Source organism: Diabrotica undecimpunctata, chromosome 8 (assembly GCF_040954645.1).
Source record: "Diabrotica undecimpunctata isolate CICGRU chromosome 8, icDiaUnde3, whole genome shotgun sequence".
NCBI lineage: Eukaryota > Metazoa > Arthropoda > Insecta > Coleoptera > Chrysomelidae > Diabrotica > Diabrotica undecimpunctata.
In genome coordinates this window covers 135,395,302-135,422,588 of record NC_092810.1, presented here as the reverse complement: position 1 = coordinate 135,422,588, position 27,287 = coordinate 135,395,302, and the positions used below count along the sequence as shown (strand labels likewise).

The 27,287-nt window shown below is 34.8% G+C and overlaps 1 protein-coding gene across 5 annotated transcripts in view; it reads left to right on the top strand.

The window, feature by feature from the left end:
* Window positions 1–27,287, top strand: part of LOC140448063 (ras-related protein Rap-2b) — a 431,656-nt gene that overhangs the window by 314,098 nt on the left and 90,271 nt on the right. For 3 of the 5 annotated variants that reach the window (XM_072541113.1, XM_072541114.1, XM_072541112.1), the window contains exon 3: window positions 14,759–14,987. In XM_072541113.1, coding sequence (XP_072397214.1) covers window positions 14,759–14,987 — 229 coding nt within the window. The remainder of the gene's footprint in view (window positions 1–14,758; window positions 14,988–27,287) is intronic. The other 2 variants (XM_072541116.1, XM_072541115.1) reach the window with 1 other exon arrangement.

Sequence of the window (27,287 nt, the reverse complement as noted above, 5' to 3'; positions counted from 1 at the left end):
AATTCGGTATAAATTCTAAGAGGTTCATCAGCTTCAATTACGGCATCATACATATCCATGCACCTAGTGAAGAAAAAGAAGACGACGGGAAGGATCTATATGAGAAATTAAAGAACTCCATCAGTCAATGTCAGAAGAATGGCATATCAATTATTATAGGTGATTTAAATGCAAAGTCAGTTACTCCAGATAGTCAGCAACCAAAATGCAAAGTCAGTTATTCCACATAGTCAGCAACCAAAATGGCCCACTCCTGATTGATCACAATACATAGGTACACAAAGCCACATGGCAATCTCCAGATGGTCTAACAAAAAAGCAAATTGACCATATAAATACAAAAAAGATCACGGTATAAAAAGAACAGAATACAACACTTATGCTCTAAAATCCGAAACAGTCATGGATAACTACGTGAAAATAATAAACTAAATGAAAACCTACCAAGTCTGGATGAAAACCTGTGCATGAGGAACACTTTTTCTACGCCTTTATAGAGAAGACGGAAAATCTGCATACAGACATCTGTGACTCAGCCAGGTAGTTTTGGGTTCCCTAACGAAGTTGTGCTAAGACGAGATGCCCGAGAGGATTAGACCTTTGACATGCCGTTCCGTCATCACTCCGAAATGCTCGGTGTCCAACTAAAAACCTCCCCTCTGTTTATGGGTATAGAGAAACACTGGGCTAGAAAAAATAATGACTGGTTCAATGAAAAGTAAAATTGTTTGAAATCTGCTCATAATACATACCACCGAACGAAGCGATATGAAACCTGTAATTGGCGACCTAAATACACAGCAAATTTTTCTGGACATGGACATAAAACATATTTAAACCAAAGGCAATCACAACTTAAGATACCAAAAAACATTATAACCTATTGGGAAAGAAAAGGTTTATTTTAGCCAAAACAATATACAAGACATCCCGAAAGTAGGAACCCATAACAGAACACTGAAATTTTGATTAGAATTTTAGAAAATCCTGAAGTACACATTTGAAGTATCTTTAAATACTCTAATTACTCAATGATCGGTTATCATAATTTTGCACAAAGACCAATTTTTCTCGTACCATTTTACACCTGTGAAAAATTTACAAAAAGCTTATCTAACTCGAGTTATTTGAGTAAGTGGCTAAAGGAAAAGAACAATAACGACGAAACATTTCTGAATAAAATTCTTTTTGCTGACGGAGCAAATTTCACCACACGCTTTATTTTTAACTTGCGAAGTAGTCACGCTCGTGGAAACGAAAACGCTTAATTACATGAAGAAAAACATTTCCAGTTTGAATTTAAAAGACATATCTAATGCGGTATAATAGGACTACGTTATTGGATCCATTTGCCGTACCTTGCGATTTAAATGGTGAATCGTATTTAAATTATCTAACACACAACCTAATCAACATTTTAGACGATTTTTATATATACAAAATTTTACTAACAAATTTTAATTTAAAAAAATTTTAATAACTAAATTTTAGTTCTAAATTTTGGAGCTAGGTTTTAAAAAACTACACTACATAATATAAAGGTATTACAAAACACAATAAAAAAAAGAGTGCGCAATTGTAGACAGCAATCGATTCCTTGGAAACCTGAGCAATAATGAAATATCCCCAAAAATAACATACTGTTCAAACAGCCTATCGTTTTTCTAGTTTGCGTTAATATTTTATTTTTTTCTTGATCATCTTTCCCTGTTGAATAAAAAACCATTCCAAGGTACGTGTATTAGTCACATTGCATAATTATGTCAATCTCTTTTAATGAGTTGTTGGTCATCTCGGTTCTTATTGTTCCTCTTGAAGTTTCTTTGCCGTATATCCCAGGTCATAGTTATCATAAGCTAAGATAACTTGGTCATCAGCAAATTGCAAGGTATATAAACACATCTCTCCGAGGCCCACACCTATACCGATACATTTGCGTTTCCATTGTTTCAATATCTATGCATTTATTAAGTTGTCTATTATTCAAATTCCAAAAAAAGCTTACACCCTTATTACTTTACTCTTGTTCAAAATATTATATAGATATAAGTTGTAAATTAGCATCACTTAGTCACTCCTATTTTTAAAAAAGGTAACAAACTCGACCCCCACAATTATCGTCCAGGCTCAACACTAGCTTGCTGCCAGTAGTTCGCAAAGTCGTGGAAGACATTATTACCGAGGAGATGGCCAAATTTCTTCTCCAGGAACATGTTATTTCAACACAACAACATGGATTTGTCTCTGGTCGCTCTACTCTAACCAATCTTCTACATTGTGGTAACGACTGAACGTCATCCCTTAACAGTTTGTAGCAATTGATGTTGTTTATCTAGATTTCTCTAAAGCATTTGACCGTGTTCCTAAGCGCATACTTCTACATAAGCTAGAACATTTTGGCATTCGTAGTACTTTATTTCGTTGGACAGATGATTTCCTGACAGATCGACATTACAAAGTTAAAGTTACCGAATCTTTCTCACAAGACAGGTTAGGGGAAAGTGGAGTGTCTCAGGGTTCTGTCCTTGGACCTGTGCTTTTTATGGTTTATACCAGCGATATACAAACCAGCTAACCCTCCAGATGTACTTAAACTCTATTTTAATATGGTGTTTCCAGTGGCTACTACCCTTAAACGCGGAAAAATTGTGGTGCTTTGAATTGGTAAAAATAACCAACTTACGCGTACTTTGTTAACGGGCAACCATTAGATTTTGTGTTCTCGTATAACGACCTTGATGTTATCGTTAACAGCAGCCTAACTTGGTCTGACCATATTACTTCTATTTGTAAGTGTGAGAACTCCAGACAATATCTTATTCGGATTTGTTTTTCGTGGGTATCAATGTATTTTGTAAACTCTACACTCTTTACGTAAGACCGATTTTTGAATACGCTGAAACAACGTGGTATCCTGATTTGGTTCGAGACAAGACTTTGTTAGAACTAGAAGAACAGTTGAAGACATGGAAAAACTATATTAAAGAACTCTTTGCAGATGATAGACAACAATCTGAGCTAAGTAACATACAAGGAGACGAAGGTCCAGAAATAACGGAAGAGGAAGTATGTACGCACTAAAAAGAATGAAAAATGGTAAAGAACCAGGTCCAGATGAAATACCAACGGAAATCCTTAAACTAATAGAAAAAGACTCGATTCACATTTTAGTTGAACTTTTCAATAGCATTTATACATCAGGAAAAATAACACAAGAATGGCTTTTATCCACCTTTGTTGTTATACCAAAAAAGATAAATGCCAAACAATGTAGTGATTACCGTACAATCAGTCTGATGAGCCATGTACTGAAAATATTCCTGAAAATTATACACTCCAGAGTACACAGAAAACTGGAAAATGGACATCAATAATACCCACTTTGGATTCCGAAATGGACTTGGAACAAGAGAGGCGTTGTTTGCACTGAACGTTATGTCTCAAAGTTGTTCTGATATAAATCAAGATGTATTCATGTGTTTCATAGATTACAACAAGGCCTTTGATAAAGTGCGGCATGATCACCTAATCAGACTCCTGACAGAAAAGAATTTAGATAAACGAGACATCCGACTAATAGCAAATATTTACTACAATCAGAAAGCAGTAGTAAGAGTAGAGAATAATACCACTGAAGAAATTAAAATAAAGCGAGGTGTGAGACAAGGGTGTATACTGTCACCAACCCTGTTTAATCTCTATTCCGAAGACGTAATGAATAGACCACTCTCTGAGCAATCCGTAGGTATTAAAATAAATGGTGTTAGAATAAACAATCTGAGAATTGCCGACGACACCGTTCTGATCGCAGAAACACTTGAAGAGCTACAGACATTGGTGAATAAGATAGCAGACTGCAGCGAAGAATATGGACTATCTTTGAACATGAAGAAAACTGAATTTATGGTAATATCGAAATCAACACAAAATGTCCAAAATTTATATTTACACAATGAAATTATCGATCGAGTTAGCAAATACAAATATTTAGGCACTTTTATAAATGAAGACAATGATAGCTCAGCACAAATCAAAATAAGAATAGAAAAAGTCAGATCCATATTCACTAAAATGAAGAGAGTGTTCTGCGGAAGAGATTTGAGCCTTGAAATGAAACTTCGCCTGATGAGATGTTACGTGCTTTCTGTGCTGTTCTACGAAATGGAGTCATGGACGTTAAAAAAGATTTATACCAAAAAATTAAAGGAATTTAAACTGTGGATGTATCGCAGAATCCTGAGAATATCATGGACCGAGAGAGTCAATGTCGAGGTCTTGAGAAGAATGAATAAAGACAAGGAAGTCATATTTACGATCAAAAAACGAAAACTGCAATACTTGGGACACATTACAAGAGGCGAAAGATATGAACTGCTTCGAAAAATTATGCAAGGGAAAATAGCAGGAAAAAGGTCCATATGAAGAAGACGAAACTCCTGGCTAAAGAATCTACGGGAATGGTATAGCTGTAGCAACAACGAATTGTTTCGGTCAGCAGTTTCGAAAATACATATAGCCCTGATGATGGCCAACCTTCGGAACTAAGATGGCACTTGAAGAACAAGAAAGCTTTGTTGAAAAACGTAAAAAAAACCACTCGAATTCCTTTGGGACCAAGAAGACCTTCTTACGCAGAAAGACTTAGTATGGCTAACCTAACTTCTTTTGAACTTCGCCGACAACGTAGAGACTTAGTTACCAAATTTAAAATATTATTAAAATTTAATTTCGGAAAACTCCATGAAATGTTTACCATAACCTTAGTGAATACATTGTCTCTGCTCCCTCTACCCACGCGTTCAAAAATAGACTTGACTTTACAGTACAGACACTTGTGGCCAACACAGCCAAATTTTATCATTAAGTGGTTTGGGGAAAACGTGTGTATGTAAATTTAGCATGAAATATAAATAGCTTTAATCACATCGTACCACAAATAATATTCGATATAAATTCCAACAATTCAACAAGTGGTTCAATGCACTAACACGATACGAATGAGCGAATACATAAAGCTCAAATTTTAGTTTGAAAATCGGGATTTAGTCATTCGTTTAGAATAACAATGAGGAAAATATTAACTGCAATTATCATTAAAATTTTCCAAACAAGCGATTAGCAACTTACTGCAATTGTTTACCAGTATACCAGTATTAACCAGTATAATTCTGTTCACTTACACAAATATTCCTGCAACCTTATGTATTATATGAGTTGAATGAGCAAAAGATTAACAAAAAAAAACTTTTGTTATACAAAAAAGTCAGTTGGGCCACTATGTAAAGTATTAAGCTTGTACGAAAAAATATAAAACTTTCACTTGGGTCACCTATTCATCTGTTTCCGATCCAATATCAGTATCCATTGCCAGCACGTTTCAGGTTTGTGTGGAATTCATGATAGACAGGCAGAATGTAAGCAAGAAGACTGTGAAGTTCTTTATATTTTAGTTGCTCTATAAGTCTTCCAGCAGGATCGAAGATGTTGAAGTAGAAGTCTTTTTTTCTTTTTATCTGAAAAACGTCTGTTCTTTTTTTTTGAGACGTCAACCTAATTGAATAATACACTCTCCTTATTACAATATTTAAAATAAATTTTGATGGGTTCTTCTGCTTTGGGCGTTACCCACTATATTTAAAGCCATTCTACTTTTATATCTTGCTCCCCTTTTTTCCAGTTTGTAAGTAACTTCTTTCTATATGACTGTAAGTTTGAAAGTATTGGAGACAGTCATCTATGTACAAATAGATGCTAGTTTAATATTTTGATTCTGACCTCCACATTGATCGCTGTAAAAGATTAAAACCGGTGTGTTTACATACGTTTTTACGAAGTGTAAAACGCAAGAACCAATTTCTTGTGGGCCACATGAGAGTATGCCTTGATGCCATACGTACATGTGTATCTGACCTGTCGTTAGATTGTGGATGTCAAAATAATACGTCCACAGCTGTCTCTTGAAAAAAGCCACTCCCGTAGAAATACTAGGAGTAGCTAAAGTTTCCATCAAATCAAACGTAATTACTCTTATGGTATCTTTGTCCTTGGCTGCATCTTCCTTCATTCCACTTCGAGCTGCTTCTGCCTTCCGTAGGTATAACTCTTTTTCTGTTTACATTCTGCTGTTTTCTAGACATACATAGCTTTTTATTTTCATGTTATTAGCGTAACATCGTTTGCAAGTGTCATTAAGAGTATAACGGAAATTAAGATTAAAATCTTCATTATATATTTTCGAAAAGACGAATTTGGATACCTTCGCTTCTGGTTCTTCACTTTGCACATACAAATCAAAAAGTTTTGAGATATTCAAATCAGGTTACAGATACTCTTGATTAGGAATTTGGTTGCGACTATAGCGGGATGTATTATTGGGCAAATTTGTTAATGAAATCTTTTATATTTTGAATTTCCATTTCCCTTGTCTTATTATTACGGGGGTGCTTAACTCTTTTATCCATTGGCGGAGTGATTAATTCGCCAAACTCTTAATTTGTTTATTAAAGCTCTGGTGAGCCCTCCATCTTAAACTTGTAGAGCTTTTTTGAAAAATGATTTGCCATACACCTGAAACAGTTACCATATTACCTGATTCTTTCAGTAATGTATAAATTTGTGTCTTAGAACGTTTATTATGATTTTGAGCTGCTGTATTTCGTGTTTTATTAACAACATTTACTTGTGTTTTAATGTAAGCAGTCTATAAATTAAAATCAGATAAGTAATTTTTTTTTCTTTTTAAGAGATAACAACAAATGACACTTTCTTGGACATCTACAAACTCCATACAAAATTGTTGCGCAGACACGATTTTACCACGAAAATTGAAATATGATTTTCCTGAATTTCTTTCCAACTTAGACTTAAAACTTTTCCAAACTGACTTATTTTTTTTGCGTTTTTTTATCCCTACTTGATCCAGGTTCCACAAGTTCTTCTGAAGCTTTCCCTAGTTGTAGAAGTCTCATCATCAAATGGTGGATGGAAGTTAGAGCAATAACCTGTTTTAAATTCGCTGGGTTCACGAGTACTGGATGTATGCGACAACGGCATTTCCAAACTATAACAATATTCTCTATTCAACAATATTCTATGTAACAATATCAATTTAGTCAAGTAATCAATTGTCTTGAAGTTAAAGATTAACCTATACTTTTGCAACATTGCTTAAAAAACGAGTCTGCTTTCTTTATTTTAAGGGTATGATTTTAAGGTTATAATCTTAAAACATGTAGAATCCTAATTTCAATTTTTAGCCGAGATATTTACTATCACTATTAATACAAATTACAATAATTTACTCACCGTTACACAAGATTGCACAACAAACCTAAACTGTATAAAAGGCTGATAGTACTGTAAAAAACGAATGAACGGTAGATAAGAGTGATACAAATACACAAGACAAGAGTGAGGATGTCTAAAATATCATACTGCTCACTGCCCCAACTGTCACTTGGGCCACATTTCCATAACTAAATCATATGAAATGTCAACCTAGCCTAACTGTACAATTCGCGGCATCTCTTGGTATATAGTGAAATGTTAGTTGAGCTATTTTAAAATAAAAGATATGATAAAATAGGTAGCATTTTATCATATCTTTCATTTCAAACTATCATTTCATTGTACCTATCTGAATTATACAAAAAAATCAGTTGGGCCACTCTGCTTCTGAGCGACTCATATATTTAAGGATAAATTCAGGATTTAAAGCAAATCCCAGTACCAATGTACAACATATAAAGAGTTAAAAAGGTTAAATACTTAGGCTGTATACTGAATGGCAAATTAAATATGCGCAAAAGCGACAAAGGAGTACGGACCCGAATTTCAATACATAAAAATATTGAGAGCTGTTTAAAACTCTATGTAAATAGTACTCTAAAATAGTATCTCAAGTAGTATGCTGTCTTCATTATTAAAAAAATGTTTAAAACAATTATTTTAAGTAGTTTTTAAAATATTAATAAGCACGCCCCAGTTAAGTTTGCTAAAACACTGTAAACGCACATGTCTTTGCTCACACGGTACAAGTAATAAACGCCAAACAACGTTGCCATTTAAATGAGATATACCTAGTTCTAAAATTAACGTACTGTATCTGGCAATTTTACCTGTGCCACCCTTTAGAGTTGCAAGGCTTCTTGACAAGAGGTAAACAAAACAAAATGAAATAGTTTACATTTTGCGGTTGTTGAAAAGTAGCAATACTAAAGACAAACACGCGAATACCCGTTTGCTCAACACACATATAAATTAGTTCCATGACATACCTATATGGGAGAATTTCTAACTCCCTTACGTATCTACCAACCAATCCACAATTCATCAGATGAGTGCTGTCTCTTGTTACCATCGAGAACAATAATTACCTAAGCGAAATCACCAATTTCGAGGCATCTAATTGTATGTATGCACGTTGTAGATATAAATAAACGGTCCGTTATTGAGGACAGGATTACCTGTGATGGGGTAGTAGGGCACAAACTGATGTTTGCTTTTCTCTCAATACCCGCACATATAAACGCGATTAATCTCCTGACGCAAAGTTACGTTTCGGAATGTGTTTGTAGGTAGCGAAGGATGTTTAATCGAGTGTATTATTATACAATTAAACAACTTAGTTCGAAAATAAAAAAAAAACCATTCATCACTTTTTTAAAATATTGTTTTTAGATTATTAAAATTTCGGTATCTTTTTTTGTAACCATTTAAATATTGACTTATTTAATGCTAAGGTTACGCTTTATTTCTTACTATCAAAACCCAGATAAAGGCCAGATAGATTTGAAGAAATAAATATGTAGGATTTTTCACACAGCACACAACGACCATCTTGCCATAAATGATAGGCTAGCCTAAGAGAAAAATTTAATTCAAACATTATATTCAATATTTTACGCTTTTATACTTGTTAAAATTAAAATTTCAATAGATGAATATACACACACACACACACGCAGTGATCAACCCTGCCCCTAGGAACATGTGTATACCAATCTAAGAATGGGATCCACATGTCCGAAGATCAAACCAGTCACACTTCGCTAGTCGAAGTGGTACCTATCTGACCCCCAGGTTTTTCCTCCACCCCTCCTCATCGTGTGACTTACGTGAGGAGGCTTATGATCTAAAAGTTACTTAAGGTGTCCTGGGTAATGGAACACCCTCTGTTTTTAATGACTGTGATTATGCCACCTAACTGTAGGGGTAGCCACATCTAGGCTTTTCTCCCTATTTACATTACTGACTCTATTGAAGTTACTCTATCATGACTTCGGGACTTGAGTCCCTAAAACAAAAGAAAAAAGCGTGTGTTCCGACCATAGAGCCCCCAGCCTTGGCTGACGACTCTATGCTCGGAAAAAAGTGTGTGCTCGGTCACTCGGCCGCCGATTTGGCAAAATAAATTTTGTTCTCCTCGCCGGCCGAGCACCCGAGTCGGGTCCGGCCACTGAGCCCTTGTATGCCGCACAAGACCTCAGTGCTCGGATTTCGCGAGAATATCAGCATTCACCTGATCTGCGTTAAGGGCCTAGTCCGTTGAAACGGTATATGTAGAGCCAGATGGGCCCTCCATATTTGGTCTATGATGAAAGTGAAAGTTACAGAAATGTAGAGTGAAAAAGATTTAAGTATTGGATGAATCCAAAGTGATTTAGATAGAGAGACCGTTTTTTGTTTTTTTTTTTGTTTTTTGTTTTTTTTTTTGTTTTTATTTTTTTTTGTTTTTTGTGGATTTCCTTGGAGCTTCGGTACTATAATATGCCTGGGCAACAATTCTTTCCTTTTTTTTTCCTTGATCCTATTTGTGTGCGTGTGTTGGGGTGAGCATTCCCAAGTGTATACTGCTCTCACTCACCCCGGTGTATATTGGACTTATATCTACCTAAAATCCTAAAAACCTAAGAAAAAGCGTACCCTCTCGCCAGAGAAGATTTTTTTGGTCGGTATCCTATCTTTCTTCATCTTGAGGTTTTGACGACTATGCACCATTACATCCTTTGTTATTCGTTTGGGATCTCCCTATATCTTGCCATTTGCTGCTTTGGTCTTCTGTGTACCGTCCTGATGTTTTCGTTGTAGTTCGTCAGCTCTCTTAGCATTCTACTAGGGTGGTTTGTTAGTCCATTAAATATATCATATGCTCTTTCGTCTAGCGTCCGTAAGATCCTGGTTTGTCCTGAGTCTTTGAATACGTTCCTTAGAGGTACGTATTTTGGTATTTTTAAGGCGTCTCGTATGATTTGATTCTGAGATATTCTTCATTCTGTTCGACTTGCAGGTATGTTCCCATGCTGCTGAGGCGTACGTTAAGACTGGCATGATGATGCTGTTTGCAACCCTGATTTTAGTTTTAAATCTTAGTTTGCTTCTTCTGCCTATGAGCGTTGGGAGCTGACTTTTCAGCGCTTTGGCTTTGTATACCTTTTGATTGATATGTTCCGTGAATGTTAGCTTCTTGTCAAGTAACACTCCTAGGTATCTTGCCTGGTTGGTCCATTCTACTGGGGTATTCTCTATCGTGATTTCACGGTTTGGTACACTTCTTCTGTGACTAAACATTACAGCCTGAGTTTTGTCTGGGTTTAAGGCTATTTTCCATTTTATGCACCATCGTTTAAATCTATTTAGTGCTCTTTGCAGATGATTAGCTGCATGATCCGGTTTTCTCCAGCTAACCGCTATTGCTGTGTCGTCTGCGTAAAGACTTAACAGAGATCCGGGTTCTGTTGGCGTGTCGGCCGTATAGATGGTATACAGGTATGGTGATAGCACAGCACCCTGAGGCACACCCGCTTCCAGGGCTCCGACTTCAGACAGGGTTGCCCCTATACGAATCCGGAACCTTCTGTTAGCAAGGTATGACGCAAGGAGACATGTCATCGCCTCGCTGTATCCCAATGAATTCATTTTGTAAATGAGTCCCTTGTGCCAAACTCTGTCAAATGCTTTACTGACGTCCAGAAATGCGGTTGCTGTGTATGCTTTTTCGTTAAATCCTTTAGTTATGAATTCTGTGAGTCTTAATACCTGTAATTCACAGGAGTGTTCGCTTCTGAAACCGAATTGAGCTTCTGGAATGGTGTGTAATGCTAGATGAATATACATTCCGTCCATAAAGTAAGGCATAAATTCATTATGAGCTAAATAAATAACATTATTACAAATTCCCGAAACAGGTCGATTTTTAATTATAATTTACTATTTTTTCAAATTATAATCTAATCTAGAGGGTCAAACACCTTCGTATAATGACATCATCATCATTTTTTTAATGGGACCCCCATTTTTTTTAATTTATAGATTTCCCTTGCTGTGCAGATTCCAAAAATGTATAACACGTTGCTTTAAATTGGTGCAGGCTGACAAAAATGCAAAAATAAGTTACTTACAAAATAATAAATAAAGAATAGTTAGTGATAGGATTAAAATATTTATTTAAAACTCGTGACTCAAAAATAAGTATACCGACTTTTTCGCGATAACTCAGATCGTGAATCTAATTCACAATCTACTGTAAGCATAACAGAACGAAAATCTAAAGAAGTAGGTTATGTGAGGGATGCAGCGAAGCAAGGTAGACAAAAAATTAATGAAAATATTCAATGAGACATAATTTTGACGGCAGTGGAAAATCCACACTGTACAGTGCGAGAATTATCTAGGAATTGTGGTGTTGGAAAGTCTTCAGTATCTACCGTTCTTAAAAGAGTAAAATACCGTCCTTCTAAAGTACCTTCGTCCTATACATGAATTGGCTTAGGACGACTTTGACCGAAGAACTAAATTCTGCAAGTATATGATGAACCAACCTAACAATTTCATTGACAACGTTTTATTTTTGGACGAGGCAACGTTTCATTTGAACGTTTGTTCAATTTTGATAGACTTTTCCAATTTAAGTTTACATAACATTCTGTATTCTTCCTTTTCGTGGGTTGGTAAACATTGAAATATTTTTTCCATTGAGCTTATTATGTCTAATTTTGGAATGGATGGATGTTATAATAAAAATAGAGAATTTGATAGATCTCAAATATGTAACCAAGCATGGGTTAATAAACATAGGGTTCAATGGAATGATTCAAATATAGTCCTAAAAGAAACGGATGGTAAAAAGAGAAAAATCAAAGAAACGGCTCTAATTATGCTAAATGGGACCAATTGTGTCGCAAATTCCTCGGCAGAATGTAGTAGGATCTAATTACTCATATTGAAAGAGAAAGTTATTAAAAGGAAAATACCAGTATTAGTAAGTCAGTACCATATAGAGAATACATCATTTATGTTTTTTAAATAAGAAACATATAATCCGAATTTGGTGTTTATTAAAGGTAAACTAAATGCACGATCACATACTTACCATGTCGGGATAGTATTATGAGGTTTTTTTCCTGGTTTTTCCCTCATAATTTACTATGGAATCACTAACAGGAGAATTCTACTGTCATCATATCATGTATTTGTCTTTTTAAAGACGAATTACATGCTATGATCTTTTCTGACGGATATTCTCAAGTTAAAGTTGATTTCATGTAATCGAATGAACTATCTTATAAGTAAAGTCGTCCTAGGAGAACAACTCAACAATATTGGCAATATCATTTTAAAGTCATCTACTTTAAAATGTATAATGTATGTCTAAATTGTCAAATTGTCAATATAAATGAGTCAACAAAATTTCTTTAATTTACTAATGTTTCTATTTTAAGAACGATTTCCGAAGTGGAAATTGAAACGTCAATAAAGGTACTTTAACCTTTAATTGTGGCTTATTCCCATTTAAATAGTAATTACTTTAAAACGCCACAAGATAATAGCTTCAGAACAATGTCAACATAAAGTTTAAAAATGAATCAATAACTTCTGTTGATGTTGGAAGAAATTTTTTGAACAGGCAGAAAGCATAATAACGGGTGTTTTTTTTAGAGGTATAGAACTTTAAAGTGGAATAAAACAAAGATTATTTTTTATATGAACAGGAAATTAACTTTATTTGAAAGATAATATTTTGACATTATATTTTAAATATGATTTCTGGCATATGACCACCAAGGCTGGCTCTGACGTAGTCTAATCTGGAGGTCCAATTTTCGACGACTTTTTCCACTATTTGTGGCCGTATATCGGCAATAACGCGGCGAATTTTGTCCTCCAGTTCGTCAATCGTTTCAGGCTTATTGGCATAGACTAGCGACTTCACATAACCCCACAGAAAATAGTCTAACGGTGTTATATCGCACGACCTTGGAGGCCAATTCACGGGTCCTAAACGCGAGAGTATGCGGTTACCAAACGTTTCCCTCAATAAATCCATTGTGGTACGAGCTGTGTGACATGTTGCGCCGTCTTGCTGAAACCACAGCTCCTGCACATTATGGTTGTTCAATTCAGGAATAAAAAAGTCAGTAATCATGGCTCTATAGCGGTCACCATTGACTGTAACGTTCTGGCCAGCATTGTTTTTGAAGAAGTACGGACCAATGATTCCACCAGCCCACAAAGCACACCAAACAGTCAATTTTTCTGGATATAGTGGTTTCTCAACATACACTTGAGGATTATCTTCACTCCAAATACGGCAGTTTTGTTTGTTGACGTAGCCATTTAACCAAAAGTGAGCTTCGTCGCTAAACAAAATTCGCTTATGAAAGTCGGGATCAACGGCAATTTCGTTTTGGGCCCATTCACCAAATCTACGCCTTGCTAGGTGATCGTGTGGCTTTAATTCCTGCACGAGTTGAATTTTGTAAGCACGCAAACCAAGATCTTTTCGCAAAATCTTCCATAAAGTGGATGGACACATATCCAACTGCTGTGCACGATGGCGTATAGACTGATTCGGGCCTTCCTCTATACTACGCTCAACAGCAGCAACAACATCTTCTGTACGCACTGTACGACGTCTCTGTGGATGCGTATTATCATTAAGAGTGAACGTGGTGCGAAAACGTTCCACAGTTGATCGAATTAATTGCTCTGATTGGCGATTATGTATACCATAAAATGGACGTAGTGCGCGATACGTATTCCGAACAGAACTATGATTTTCAAAATAAATATGCACAATTTGAAAGCGTTGTTCATGCGTCAGTCTATTCATATTGAAATGTCAAACTAAAGTAAATAATAATCACCCGACAGCTGTCAAAATGGCCGCCCCTTAAAAACGTGTTGCCAACTTCTATTTCTATACCCCTAAAAAAAACACCTTATATTTTCATAGTAAATTTTAAAAAACAAATTATTGTCACTTGTTTTGATAACGATAACACTAGTTTGTAAAATTATCTATCTACTATAAGAATGTATGGTTACTTTTTTTAAATATTGTTATTTTGTTTATATTAAAATAAATTAATATAAAAAATTGTATTTCAATCTTACTTCAGTTTTAATCTATATAAAAAATACGACTGTTTAAATATTATTATTATATGAATACATATTATATAAATTGGGTTTTAAATGCAAAATTTATGAATTTGTTAACGTCTTCATATTTGGATATATTACGCATATTCTTTAAAAAAAATTTGCATATCTGCAAATTGTGCATATATTAAATGCGCATATTTGCTCTGTTTTCAGTTGTATATACATATTCCAGTCTGTACTAATAACTTATTTGTAGTAAATATTTTAAAATATTGAAAGATAACCTCTTTATGTACGTTAAAGTACCTACAAATATCATTTGAAGAATATGTAATAGTGATTTTAGCGGGAATGTATATCATTATAATAATAGGGGTTTCAGATCCCAGAAAAGCGAAGATGCGGAATCTCCTGATAAGAACGACCACGTCGGAACTGGAGGAGTCGCACCAGCTTGCAACGTTAGGCACAAGATAGTAGTGATGGGAGCAGCGAAAGTAGGGAAGTCTTCCATTATTACCCAATTTCTGTATGGGACGTTTTCTTCAAAGTACAAAAGAACCGTTGAAGAGATGCATCACGGGGAATTTAACGTAGCTGGAGTAAGTATAATACTTTATTTAAATATATTTTAAACAATCATTAAAAATACGACAATATTTTAGCATTCGCACATTGAAGCACAAACGATTATTCAATTTTTTGAATCAAAGAAAACTAAATTTGACTATAAATTAAAAGTTTAACCAATTGAACCATCGACTTCAAAAAACATAGTTGTTCTTAAACAAAATGGTTTAATAATCCCTAATTAAAAATAACGCCTTCGCGATCTTAATTACTCTTTGAAGTGTTGATTTGTAAATCCTCTTAATTGCTTATTTTGCTCACCTTTGAGATTAATTCGTTGATTTGTTCGTCTGTTGCCTCGAGAATGGAATCATCCGCGTAGTGTAGGTACATTTGACATTTTTCTTCTTCGAATGCGTTCCATTTCAATAATTTGTGGCTCTGCGAATAACGTATTTTCTCTATAAATTAAACCAAATGGATCTTGTCGTACTCCAATGGACATTGTGAAGATATGTACAAATTGCCAATAACGTGGACGAGATTATAAGGTACTCACATCTCTGTGGTTAGGCTACAACAACTTATTTCACTTCACTAGATTAAAGGCCCTTTGATAGTCGATACAGCATTATGTACCCTACTGAATATATATATATATATATATATATATATATATATATATATATATATATATATATATATATATATATATATATATATATATATATATATATATATATATATATATATAAACAAATCAAAGGAACAGACAAGTATAAGTATTTAGGCTTCATAATATCAAACAAAGGAACAACGGAGGAAAATATAAAAAATAGACTAGGACAAACAAGAGACTGCATACGAAAATTGAACCCGGTACTATGGGATAAGAACATCAGCATGAAAACAAAGAAAAAAATATATAATACCATGACAAGAAGTATCCTCACTTATGGGTGTGAAAATTGGACAATAAATAAGAAAACCAAAAACAAAATAAGAGCAACAGAGATGGAATTCCTAAGGAGAAGCTGCAGAGTAACAAGAAGAGATAGAATAAATAACATGGAGATTAAGAGGAGAATAGGAATTAACTCCGACATAATAGACTACATCGAACAGAAGAGGTTAACCTGGTACGGACATGTCAGAAGAGCAGACCAAAATTGGTGGATAAATAGAATAACACACTGGAGCCCGATAAGAAGAAGAAAGAGAGGCAGACCCCGAAGATCTTTCAGAGATGAAGTGGACGAAGCAATGAGTAGAAGAAACCTACAGGAAGGGGACTGGCTAAACAGGAAAAATTGGAGAAAACGGTTGAGTGAAGGAATACAGTGAAAACTGTGGAAATCCTTGTATATATATATATATATATATATATATATATATATATATATATATATATATATATACAGTATACTCTTAAATATTGGGGAAATCTGCAAGAAATACTCTAATGTGTATCAATTGTTTCGCCGAACGTTTTCGCCAAAGAGAATTAATTTGGCTTCTTCAGGGCTGAAAGAGAATAAATTATAATTAGCTACCATATATTATCTATTAAAACATTATTGATCTTACCGTAACGTAGAATTGTAGAGTTAGAATATTAAAAAAACTTTGCTAGTAACATAGTGGTGTTTTTTGTTACTATGTGCAAAAAAAAGTTTTTTATAAGGATTGAAATGTATGGTAGCTTCGAACTTGACACGTAAAGGCTTACCCAAGGTTAATCGAAAAACCCAATGCAACTACATTTAAAAGGAGGTAATTCTTTGAATTGTCGGCAATAACTAAATTTTTGAATGCCGAGGTAACTGATATTCCAAAAGAAAGATTTAGCGTTTTTACCAGTCTTAGGTTTCTACTGAAACATTTAGGCGTCGAATGTCGCTGTGGACCGAGCGCCGGCGACTGGCTTATCACTGAAGGATTTTTCTAGAATACCATTTACCAGCTGCTGTCTGTGAGCATCTATAGGGTCAGATTTTTAATCTAAGAAGGACAAATTAGCATCCTAATACACTTCAAAAAAGGAGACAAATCGGACCAATAAAATTACAGGGGAATTAATTTATTAAACACAACACTAAAATTAACAACCCAAGTGATAACAAATAAATTGAATGAAATTAAAACACTAGCAGAGGATCAACAAGGTTTTAGGTCGAAAAGATCATGCATTGACGCTATATTTATAATGAGGCATGTGCAAGAGAAATCATTAGAATACAACAAACTCGCATATCTATGTTTCGAGGACCTTACAAATACAAAGACATTTGACCGGGTCAAATTAAAAGACGTTATTCATTTACTGTATGCAAGAGATATACCTATAGAAATAATCATGGTATTTAAAAACCTATAGTAATAATCAATCTATGGGACAGAGCTAGAAGTACAGATATACGACGTAGATGCAAGGTGGAGAACATCACAAACTGGGTACGAAATAGAAGAGTAGAATGTAACTATCATATAAGCCGAAGGACAACAAATAGAGTAGTAAAGATGGCAAAAGACGGTTTCCCAATAGGAAGACAATCAGTAGAAAGACCACAAAAACGATGGAATGACAACTTACTGGAGGCACATTGAACAGAGTTATGTGTATGTAAAAAGAAGAAGGAGAAGAGAAGCAGTACAAAACAAAAAACCTTTTAATTTCCATGTATTATTTTCAACTTTATCTTGAGATAGAAGATTTTATTTTTCTCGAAAATGAAAAAGACAGGACACAAAGAGCCGAGATAACTAATATTCTAAAAGAAAGATTCAGCGTTTTCACCAGTCTTAGGTTTCTTCTGAAACATTTAGGCGTCGAATGTCGCTGTGGACCGAGCGCCGGCGACCGGCTTATTACTAGAATACCATTTTTCTAGAATACCATTTACCAGCTGTCTGTGAGCATCTATATGGTCAGATTATTAATCTAGGAAGAAGGACAAATTGAAACTTGTTTCATTTAATATTATTATTGACGAAATAATATCTAAATGCCTAAAAAATGATTATGCAAAATCAGAGAAGTATGTTTTAGAAACAAGCAGCAATATTGTGATGAACTAGTTCTAACACCACTTCAAATAAACCACCAAATATTTCATCATAATAATTTCTAATATTCAAACATAACAAAACACAAAAATAAAAAATCACCAGAGAGGACAGAATACCGAACGAACTCCTAAAGTACGGAGGACCAGATCTGACCAAACAACTATTAAAACTAATCCAAAAAATAATAGAACAAAATAGAATTCCTCAAAAATGGAGATCAAGCATCCTAATACACTTTAAAAAAGGAGACAAATCGGACCCAGAAAATTACAGGGGAATTAATTTATTAAACACAACACTAAAATTAACAACCAAAGTGATAACAAATAAATTGAATGAAATTAAAACACTAGCAGAGGATCAAGCAGGTGTTAGGTCGAAAAGATCATGCATTGACGCTATATTTATAACAAGGCATGTGAAAGAGAAATCATTAGAATACAACAAACTCGCATATCTATGTTTCGAGGACCTTACAAATACAAAGACATTTGACCGGGTCAAATTAAAAGACGTTATTCATTTACTGTATGCAAGAGATATACTTATAGAAATAATCAAAACGATCGAAAATATCTACCAAAACCCCACAATAAAAGTAAAAGTAGAAGAAAAACTAACCGACCATATTAAAGCTGGCAATGGAGTAAGACAGCGAGATTCCCTGAGTCCTCTATTGTTCAACCTGATCATGGACGAAAAAATTAAAAAATTAAGAACTAAAAAAGGTTAACAAATGGAAGAAAAACAACTTAAAATAATCTGCTATGCAGAAGACGCCATACTACTATTTCAAAGTCAAGTTGATTTACAACGTATGCTGCACCAATTTAATATAACCGCCAGAAAGTTTAACATGTTCATTTTCCCAAAAAAAGACAAAATGCATGGTTACAACAGCAAAATTACTAAGATGTAAATTGGAGCGGGAAGGTCAAATAATAGAACAAGTGATAGAGTTTAAATATCTAGGCATTACATTATCTAGCTACGGAAGGCTCAAAACCGAAGTGGAAGATCAAGTAAATAGAGCAAACAGTGCTGCAGGCTGCCTAAAAGAAACAATATGGAAAAATAAAAATATCGGGAAAGAAACGAAAGGCAGAATTTACAAAACAGTCATCAGACCAATAATAATAATGACCTACGCGGCATAAACAAGAGGTGACACAAAGAGGACAAAAAGGATGTTATAAACAGCAGAGGTGAAAACACTTAGGAAAATTGATGGTAAGATGCTATGGGACAGAGCTAGAAGTACAGATATACGACGTAGATGCAAGGTGGAGAACATCACAAACTGGGTACGAAATAGAAGAGTAGAATGTAACGATCATATAAGCCGAAGGACAACAAATAGAGTAGTAAAGACGGCAAAAGACGGTTTCCCAATAGGAAGACGATCAGTAGAAAGACCACAAAAACGATGGAATGACAACTTACTGGAGGCACATTGAACAGAGTTATGTGTATGTAAAAAGAAGAAGGAGAAGAGAAGCAGAACAAAACAAAAAACCTTTTAATTTCCATGTATTATTTTCAACTTTACCTTGAGATAGAAGATTTTATTTTTCTCGAAAATGAAAAAGACAGGACACAAAGAGCCGAGATAACTAATATTCTAAAAGAAAGATTTAGCGTTTTCACCAGTCTTAGGTTTCTTCTGAAACATTTAATCGTCGAATGTCGCTGTGGACCGAGCGCCGGCGACCGGCTTATTACTAGAATACCATTTTTCTAGAATACCATTTACCAGCTGTCTGTGAGCATCTATATGGTCAGATTAATAAACTAGGAAGAAGGACAAATTGAAACTTGTTTTATTTAATATTATTATTGACGAAATAATATCTAAATGCCTAAAAAAGGTTATGCAAGGTTATACAAGGTTAACAAATGGAAGAAAAACAACTTAAAAGAATCTGCTATGCAGAAGACGCCATACTACTCTCTCAAAGTCAAGTTGATTTACAACGTATGCTGCACCAATTTAATATAACCGCCAGTAAGTTTAACATGTTCATTTCCCCAAAAAAAGACAAAATGCATGGTTAAAACAGCAAAATTACTAAGATGGAAATTGGAGCGGGAAGGTCAAATAATGGAAAAAGTGATGGAGATTAAATATCTAGGCATTACATTATCTAGCTACGGAAGGCTCAAAACCGAAGTGAAAGATCAAGTAAATAGAGCAAACAGTGCTGCAGGCTGCCTAAAAGAAACAATATGGAAAAATAAAAATATCGGGAAAGAAACGAAAGGCAGAATTTACAAAACAGTCATCAGACCAATAATGACCTACGCGGCATAAACAAGACGTGACACAAAGAGGACAAAAAGGATGTTATAAACAGCAGAGGTGAAAACACTTAGGAAAAATGCTATGGGACAGAGCTAGAAGTACAGATATACGACGTAGATGCAAGGTGGAGAACATCACAAACTGGGTACGAAATAGAAGAGTAGAATGTAACGATCATATAAGCCGAAGGACAACAAGTAGAGTAGTAAAGACGGCAAAAGACGGTTTCCCAATAGGAAGACAATCAGTAGAAAGACCACAAAAACAATGGAATGACAACTTACTGGAGGCACATTGAACAGAGTTATGTGTATTTAAAAAGAAGAAGGAGAAGAGAAGCAAAACAAAACAAAAACCCTTTTAATTTCCATGTATTATTTTCAACTTTACCTTGAGATAGAAGATTTTATTTTTCTCGAAAATGAAAAAGACAGGACACAAAGAGCCGGGATAACTAATATTCTAAAAGAAAGATTCAGCATTTTCACCAGTCTTAGGTTTCTTCTGAAACATTTAGGCGTCGAATGTCGCTGTGGACCGAGCGCCGGCGACAGGCTTATTACTAGAATACCATTTTTCTAGAATACCATTTACCAGCTGTCTGTGAGCATCTATATGGTCAGATTATGAATCTAGAAAGAAGGACAAATTGAAACTTGTTTTATTTAATATTATTATTGACGAAATAATATCTAAATGCCTAAAAAAAGGTTATGCAAAATCAGAGAAGTATGTTTTAGAAACAAGCAGCAATATTGTTATGCACTAGTTCTAACACCACTTCAATTAAACCATCAAATATTTCATCATAATAATTTCTAATATTCAAACATAACAAAACACAAAAATAAAAAATCACCAGAGAGGACAGAATACCGAACGAACTCCTAAAGTACGGAGGACCAAATCTGACCAAACATCTATTAAAACTAATCCAAAAAATAATAGAACAAAATAGAATTCCTCAAGAATGGAGATCAGGCATCCTAATACACTTTAAAAAAGGAGACAAATCGGACCCAGAAAATTACAGAGGAATTAATTTATTAAACACAACACTAAAATTAACAACCAAAGTGATAACAAATAAATTGAATGAAATTAAAACACTAGCAGAGGATCAACCAGGTTTTACGTCGGAAAGATCATGCATTGACGCTATATTTATAATGAGGCATGTGCAGGAGAAATCATTAGAATACAACAAACTCGCATATCTATGTTTCGAGGACCTTACAAATACAAAGACATTTGACCGAGTCAAATTAAAAGACGTTATTCATTTACTGTATGCAAGAGATATACCTATAGAAATAATCAAAACTATCGAAAATATCTACCAAAACCCCACAATAAAAGTAAAAGTAGAAGAAAAACTAACCGACCCTATTGAAGCTGGCAATGGGGTAAGACAGGGAGATTCCCTGAGTCCTCTATTGTTCAACCTGATCATGGACGAAAAAATAAAAAAGTAAGAACTAAAAAAGGTTAACAAATGGGAGAAAAACAACTTAAAATAATCTGCTATGCAGAAGACGCCATACTACTCTCTCAAAGTGAAGTTGATTTACAACGTATGCTGCACCAATTTAATATAACCGCCAGAAAGTTTAACATGTTCATTTCCCCAAAAAAAGACAAAATGCATGGTTACAGCAGCAAAATTACTAAGATGTAAATTGGAGCGGGAAGGTCAAATAATATAACAAGTGATGGAGTTTAAATATCTAGGCATTACATTATCTAGCTACGGAAGGCTCAAAACCGAAGTGGAAGATCAAGTAAATAGAGCAAACAGTGCTGCAGGCTGCCTAAAAGAAACAATATGGAAAAATAAAAATATCGGGAAAGAAACGAAAGGCAGAATTTACAAAACAATCATCAGACCAATAATGACCTACGCGGCATAAACAAGACGTGACACAAAGAGGACAAAAAGGATGTTATAAACAGCAGTGGTGAAAATACTTAGAAAAATTGATGGTAAGATGCTATGGGACAGAGCTAGAAGTACAGATATACGACGTAGATGCAAGGTGGAGAACATCACAACTTGGGTACGAAATAGAAGAGTAGAATGTAACGATCATATAAGCCGAAGGACAACATATATAGTAGTAAAGACGGCAAAAGACGGTTTCCCAATAGGAAGACGATCAGTAGAAAGACCACAGAAACGATGGAATGACAACTTACTAGAGGCACATTGAACAGAGTTATGTGTATGTAAAAAGAAGAAGGAGAAGAGAAGCAAAACAAAACAAAAAACCTTTTAATTTCCATGTATTATTTTCAACTTTATCTTGAGATAGAAGATTTTATTTTTCTCGAAAATGAAAAAGACAGGACACAAAGAGCCGAGATAACTAATATTCTAAAAGAAAGATTCAGAGTTTTCACCAGTCTTAGGTTTCTTCTGAAACATTTAGGCGTCGAATGTCGCTGTGGACCGAGCGCCGGCGACCGGCTTATTACTAGAATACCATTTTTCTAGAATACCATTTACCAGCTGTCTGTGAGCATCTATATGGTCAGATTATTAATCTAGGAAGAAGGACAAATTGAAACTTGTTTTATTTAATATTATTATTGACGAAATAATATCTAAATGCCTAAAAAAGGTTATGCAAGGTTATGCAAGGTTAACAAATGGAAGAAAAACAACTTAAAATAATCTGCTATGCAGAAGACGCCATACTACTCTCTCAAAGTCAAGTTGATTTACAACGTATGCTGCACCAATTTAATATAACCGCCAGAAAGCTTAACATGTTCATTTCCCCAAAAAAAGACAAAATGCATGGTTACAACAGCAAAATTACTAAGATGTAAATTGGAGCGGGAGGGTCAAATAATAGAACAAGTGATGGTGTTTAAATATCTAGGCATTACATTATCTAGCTACGGAAGGCTCAAAACCGAAGTGGAAGATCAAGTAAATAGAGCAAACAGTGCTGCAGGCTGCCTAAAAGAAACAATATGGAAAAATAAAAATATCGGGAAAGAAACGAAAGGCAGAATTTACAAAACAGTCATCAGACCAATAATGACCTACGCGGCATAAACAAGACGTGACACAAAGAGGACAAAAAGGATGTTATAAACAGCAGAGGTGAAAACACTTAGGAAAATTGATGGTAAGATGCTATGGGACAGAGCTAGAAGTACAGATATACGACGTAGATGCAAGGTGGAGAACATCACAAACTGGGTACGAAATAGAAGAGTAGAATGTAACGATCATATAAGCCGAAGGACAACATATATAGTAGTAAAGACGGCAAAAGACGGTTTCCCAATAGGAAGACGATCAGTAGAAAGACCACAGAAACGATGGAATGACAACTTACTGGAGGCACATTGAACAGAGTTATGTGTATGTAAAAAGAAGAAGGAGAAGAGAAGCAAAACAAAACAAAAAACCTTTTAATTTCCATGTATTATTTTCAACTTTATCTTGAGATAGAAGATTTTATTTTTCTCGAAAATGAAAAAGACAGGACACAAAGAGCCGAGATAACTAATATTCTAAAAGAAAGATTCAGCGTTTTCACCAGTCTTAGGTTTCTTCTGAAACATTTAATCGTCGAATGTCGCTGTGGACCGAGCGCCGGCGACCGGCTTATTACTAGAATACCATTTTTCTAGAATACCATTTACCAGCTGTCTGTGAGCATCTATATGGTCAGATTAATAAACTAGGAAGAAGGACAAATTGAAACTTGTTTTATTTAATATTATTATTGACGAAATAATATCTAAATGCCTAAAAAAGGTTATGCAAGGTTATACAAGGTTAACAAATGGAAGAAAAACAACTTAAAAGAATCTGCTATGCAGAAGACGCCATACTACTCTCTCAAAGTCAAGTTGATTTACAACGTATGCTGCACCAATTTAATATAACCGCCAGTAAGTTTAACATGTCCATTTCCCCAAAAAAAGACAAAATGCATGGTTAAAACAGCAAAATTACTAAGATGGAAATTGGAGCGGGAAGGTCAAATAATGGAAAAAGTGATGGAGATTAAATATCTAGGCATTACATTATCTAGCTACGGAAGGCTCAAAACCGAAGTGAAAGATCAAGTAAATAGAGCTAACAGTGCTGCAGGCTGCCTAAAAGAAACAATATGGAAAAATAAAAATATCGGGAAAGAAACGAAAGGCAGAATTTACAAAACAGTCATCAGACCAATAATGACCTACGCGGCATAAACAAGACGTGACACAAAGAGGACAAAAAGGATGTTATAGACAGCAGAGGTGAAAACACTTAGGAAAAATGCTATGGGACAGAGCTAGAAGTACAGATATACGACGTAGATGCAAGGTGGAGAACATCACAAACTGGGTACGAAATAGAAGAGTAGAATGTAACGATCATATAAGCCGAAGGACAACAAATAGAGTAGTAAAGACGGCAAAAGACGGTTTCCCAATAGGAAGACAATCAGTAGAAAGACCACAAAAACAATGGAATGACAACTTACTGGAGGCACATTGAACAGAGTTATGTGTATTTAAAAAGAAGAAGGAGAAGAGAAGCAAAACAAAACAAAAACCCTTTTAATTTCCATGTATTATTTTCAACTTTACCTTGAGATAGAAGATTTTATTTTTTTCGAAAATGAAAAAGACAGGACACAAAGAGCCGAGATAACTAATATTCTAAAAGAAAGATTCAGCGTTTTCACCAGTCTTAGGTTTCTTCTGAAACATTTAGGCGTCGAATGTCGCTGTGGACCGAGCGCCGGCGACCGGCTTATTACTAGAATACCATTTTTCTAGAATACCATTTACCAGCTGTCTGTGAGCATCTATATGGTCAGATTATTAATCTAGGAAGAAGGACAAATTGAAACTAGTTTCATTTAATATTATTATTGACGAAATAATATCTAAATGCCTAAAAAAGTTTATGCAAGGTTATGCAAGGTTAACAAATGGAAGAAAAACAACTTAAAATAATCTGCTATGCAGAAGACGCCATACTACTCTCTCAAAGTCAAGTTGATTTACAACGTATGCTGCACCAATTTAATATAACCGCCAGAAAGCTTAACATGTTCATTTCCCCAAAAAAAGACAAAATGCATGGTTACAACAGCAAAATTACTAAGATGTAAATTGGAGCGGGAAGGTCAAATAATAGAACAAGTGATGGAGTTAAATATCTAGGCATTACATTATCTAGCTACGGAAGGCTCAAAACCGAAGTGGAAGATCAAGTAAATAGAGCAAACAGTGCTGCAGGCTGCCTAAAAGAAACAATATGGAAAAATAAAAATATCGGGAAAGAAACTAAAGGCAGAATTTACAAAACAGTCATCAGACCAATAATGACCTACGCGGCATAAACAAGACGTGACACAAAGAGGACAAACAAACGTTATAACCAGCAGAGGTGAAAACACTTAGGAAAATTGATGGTAAGATGCTATGGGACAGAGCTAGAATTACAGATCTACGACGTAGATGCAAGGTGAAGAACATCACAAACTGGGTATGAAATAGAAGAGTAGAATGTAACGATCATATAAGCCGAAGGACAACAAATAGAGTAGTAAAGACGGCAAAAGACGGTTTCCCAATAGGAAGACGATCAGTAGAAAGACCACAAAAACGATGGAATGACAACTTACTGGAGGCACATTGAACAGAGTTATGTGTATGTAAAAAGAAGAAGGAGAAGAGAAGCAGAACAAAACAAAAAACCTTTTAATTTCCATGTATTATTTTCAACTTTACCTTGAGATAGAAGATTTTATTTTTCTCGAAAATGAAAAAGACAGGACACAAAGAGCCGGGATAACTAATATTCTAAAAGAAAGATTCAGCATTTTCACCAGTCTTAGGTTTCTTCTGAAACATTTAGGCGTCGAATGTCGCTGTGGACCAAGCGCCGGCGACAGGCTTATTACTAGAATACCATTTTTCTAGAATACCATTTACCAGCTGTCTGTGAGCATCTATATGGTCAGATTATTAATTTAGGAAGAAGGACAAATTGAAACTTGTTTTATTTAATATTATTATTGACGAAATAATATCTAAATGCCTAAAAAAGGTTATGCAAGGTTAACAAATGGAAGAAAAACAACTTAAACTAATCTGCTATGCAGAAGACGCCATACTACTCTCTCAACGTCAAGTTGATTTACAACGTATGCTGCACCAATTTAATATAACCGCCAGAAAGTTTAACATGTTCATTTCCCCAAAAAAAGACAAAATGCATGGTTACAACAGCAAAATTACTAAGATGTAAATTGGAGCGGGAAGGTCAAATAATAGAACAAGTGATGGAGTTAAATATCTAGGCATTACATTATCTAGCTACGGAAGGCTCAAAACCGAAGTGGAAGATCAAGTAAATAGAGCAAACAGTGCTGCAGGCTGCCTAAAAGAAACAATATGGAAAAATAAAAATATCGGGAAAGAAACTAAAGGCAGAATTTACAAAACAGTCATCAGACCAATAATGACCTACGCGGCATAAACAAGACGTGACACAAAGAGGACAAAAAGAATGTTATAAACAGCAGAGGTGAAAACACTTAGGAAAATTGATGGTAAGATGCTATGGGACAGAGCTAGAAGTACAGATATACGACGTAGATGCAAGGTGGAGAACATCACAAACTGGGTACGAAATAGAAGAGTAGAATGTAACGATCATATAAGCCGAAGGACAACAAATAGAGTAGTAAAGACGGCAAAAGACGGTTTCCCAACGGGAAGACGATTAGTAGAAAGACCACAAAAACGATGGAATGACAACTTATTGGAGGCACATTGAACAGAGTTATGTGTATTTAAAAAGAAGAAGGAGAAGAGATGCAAAACAAAACAAAAAACCTTTTAATTTCCATGTATTATTTTTAACTTTACCTTGAGATAGAAGATTTTATTTTTCTCGAAAATGAAAAAGACAGGACACAAAGAGCCGAGATAACTA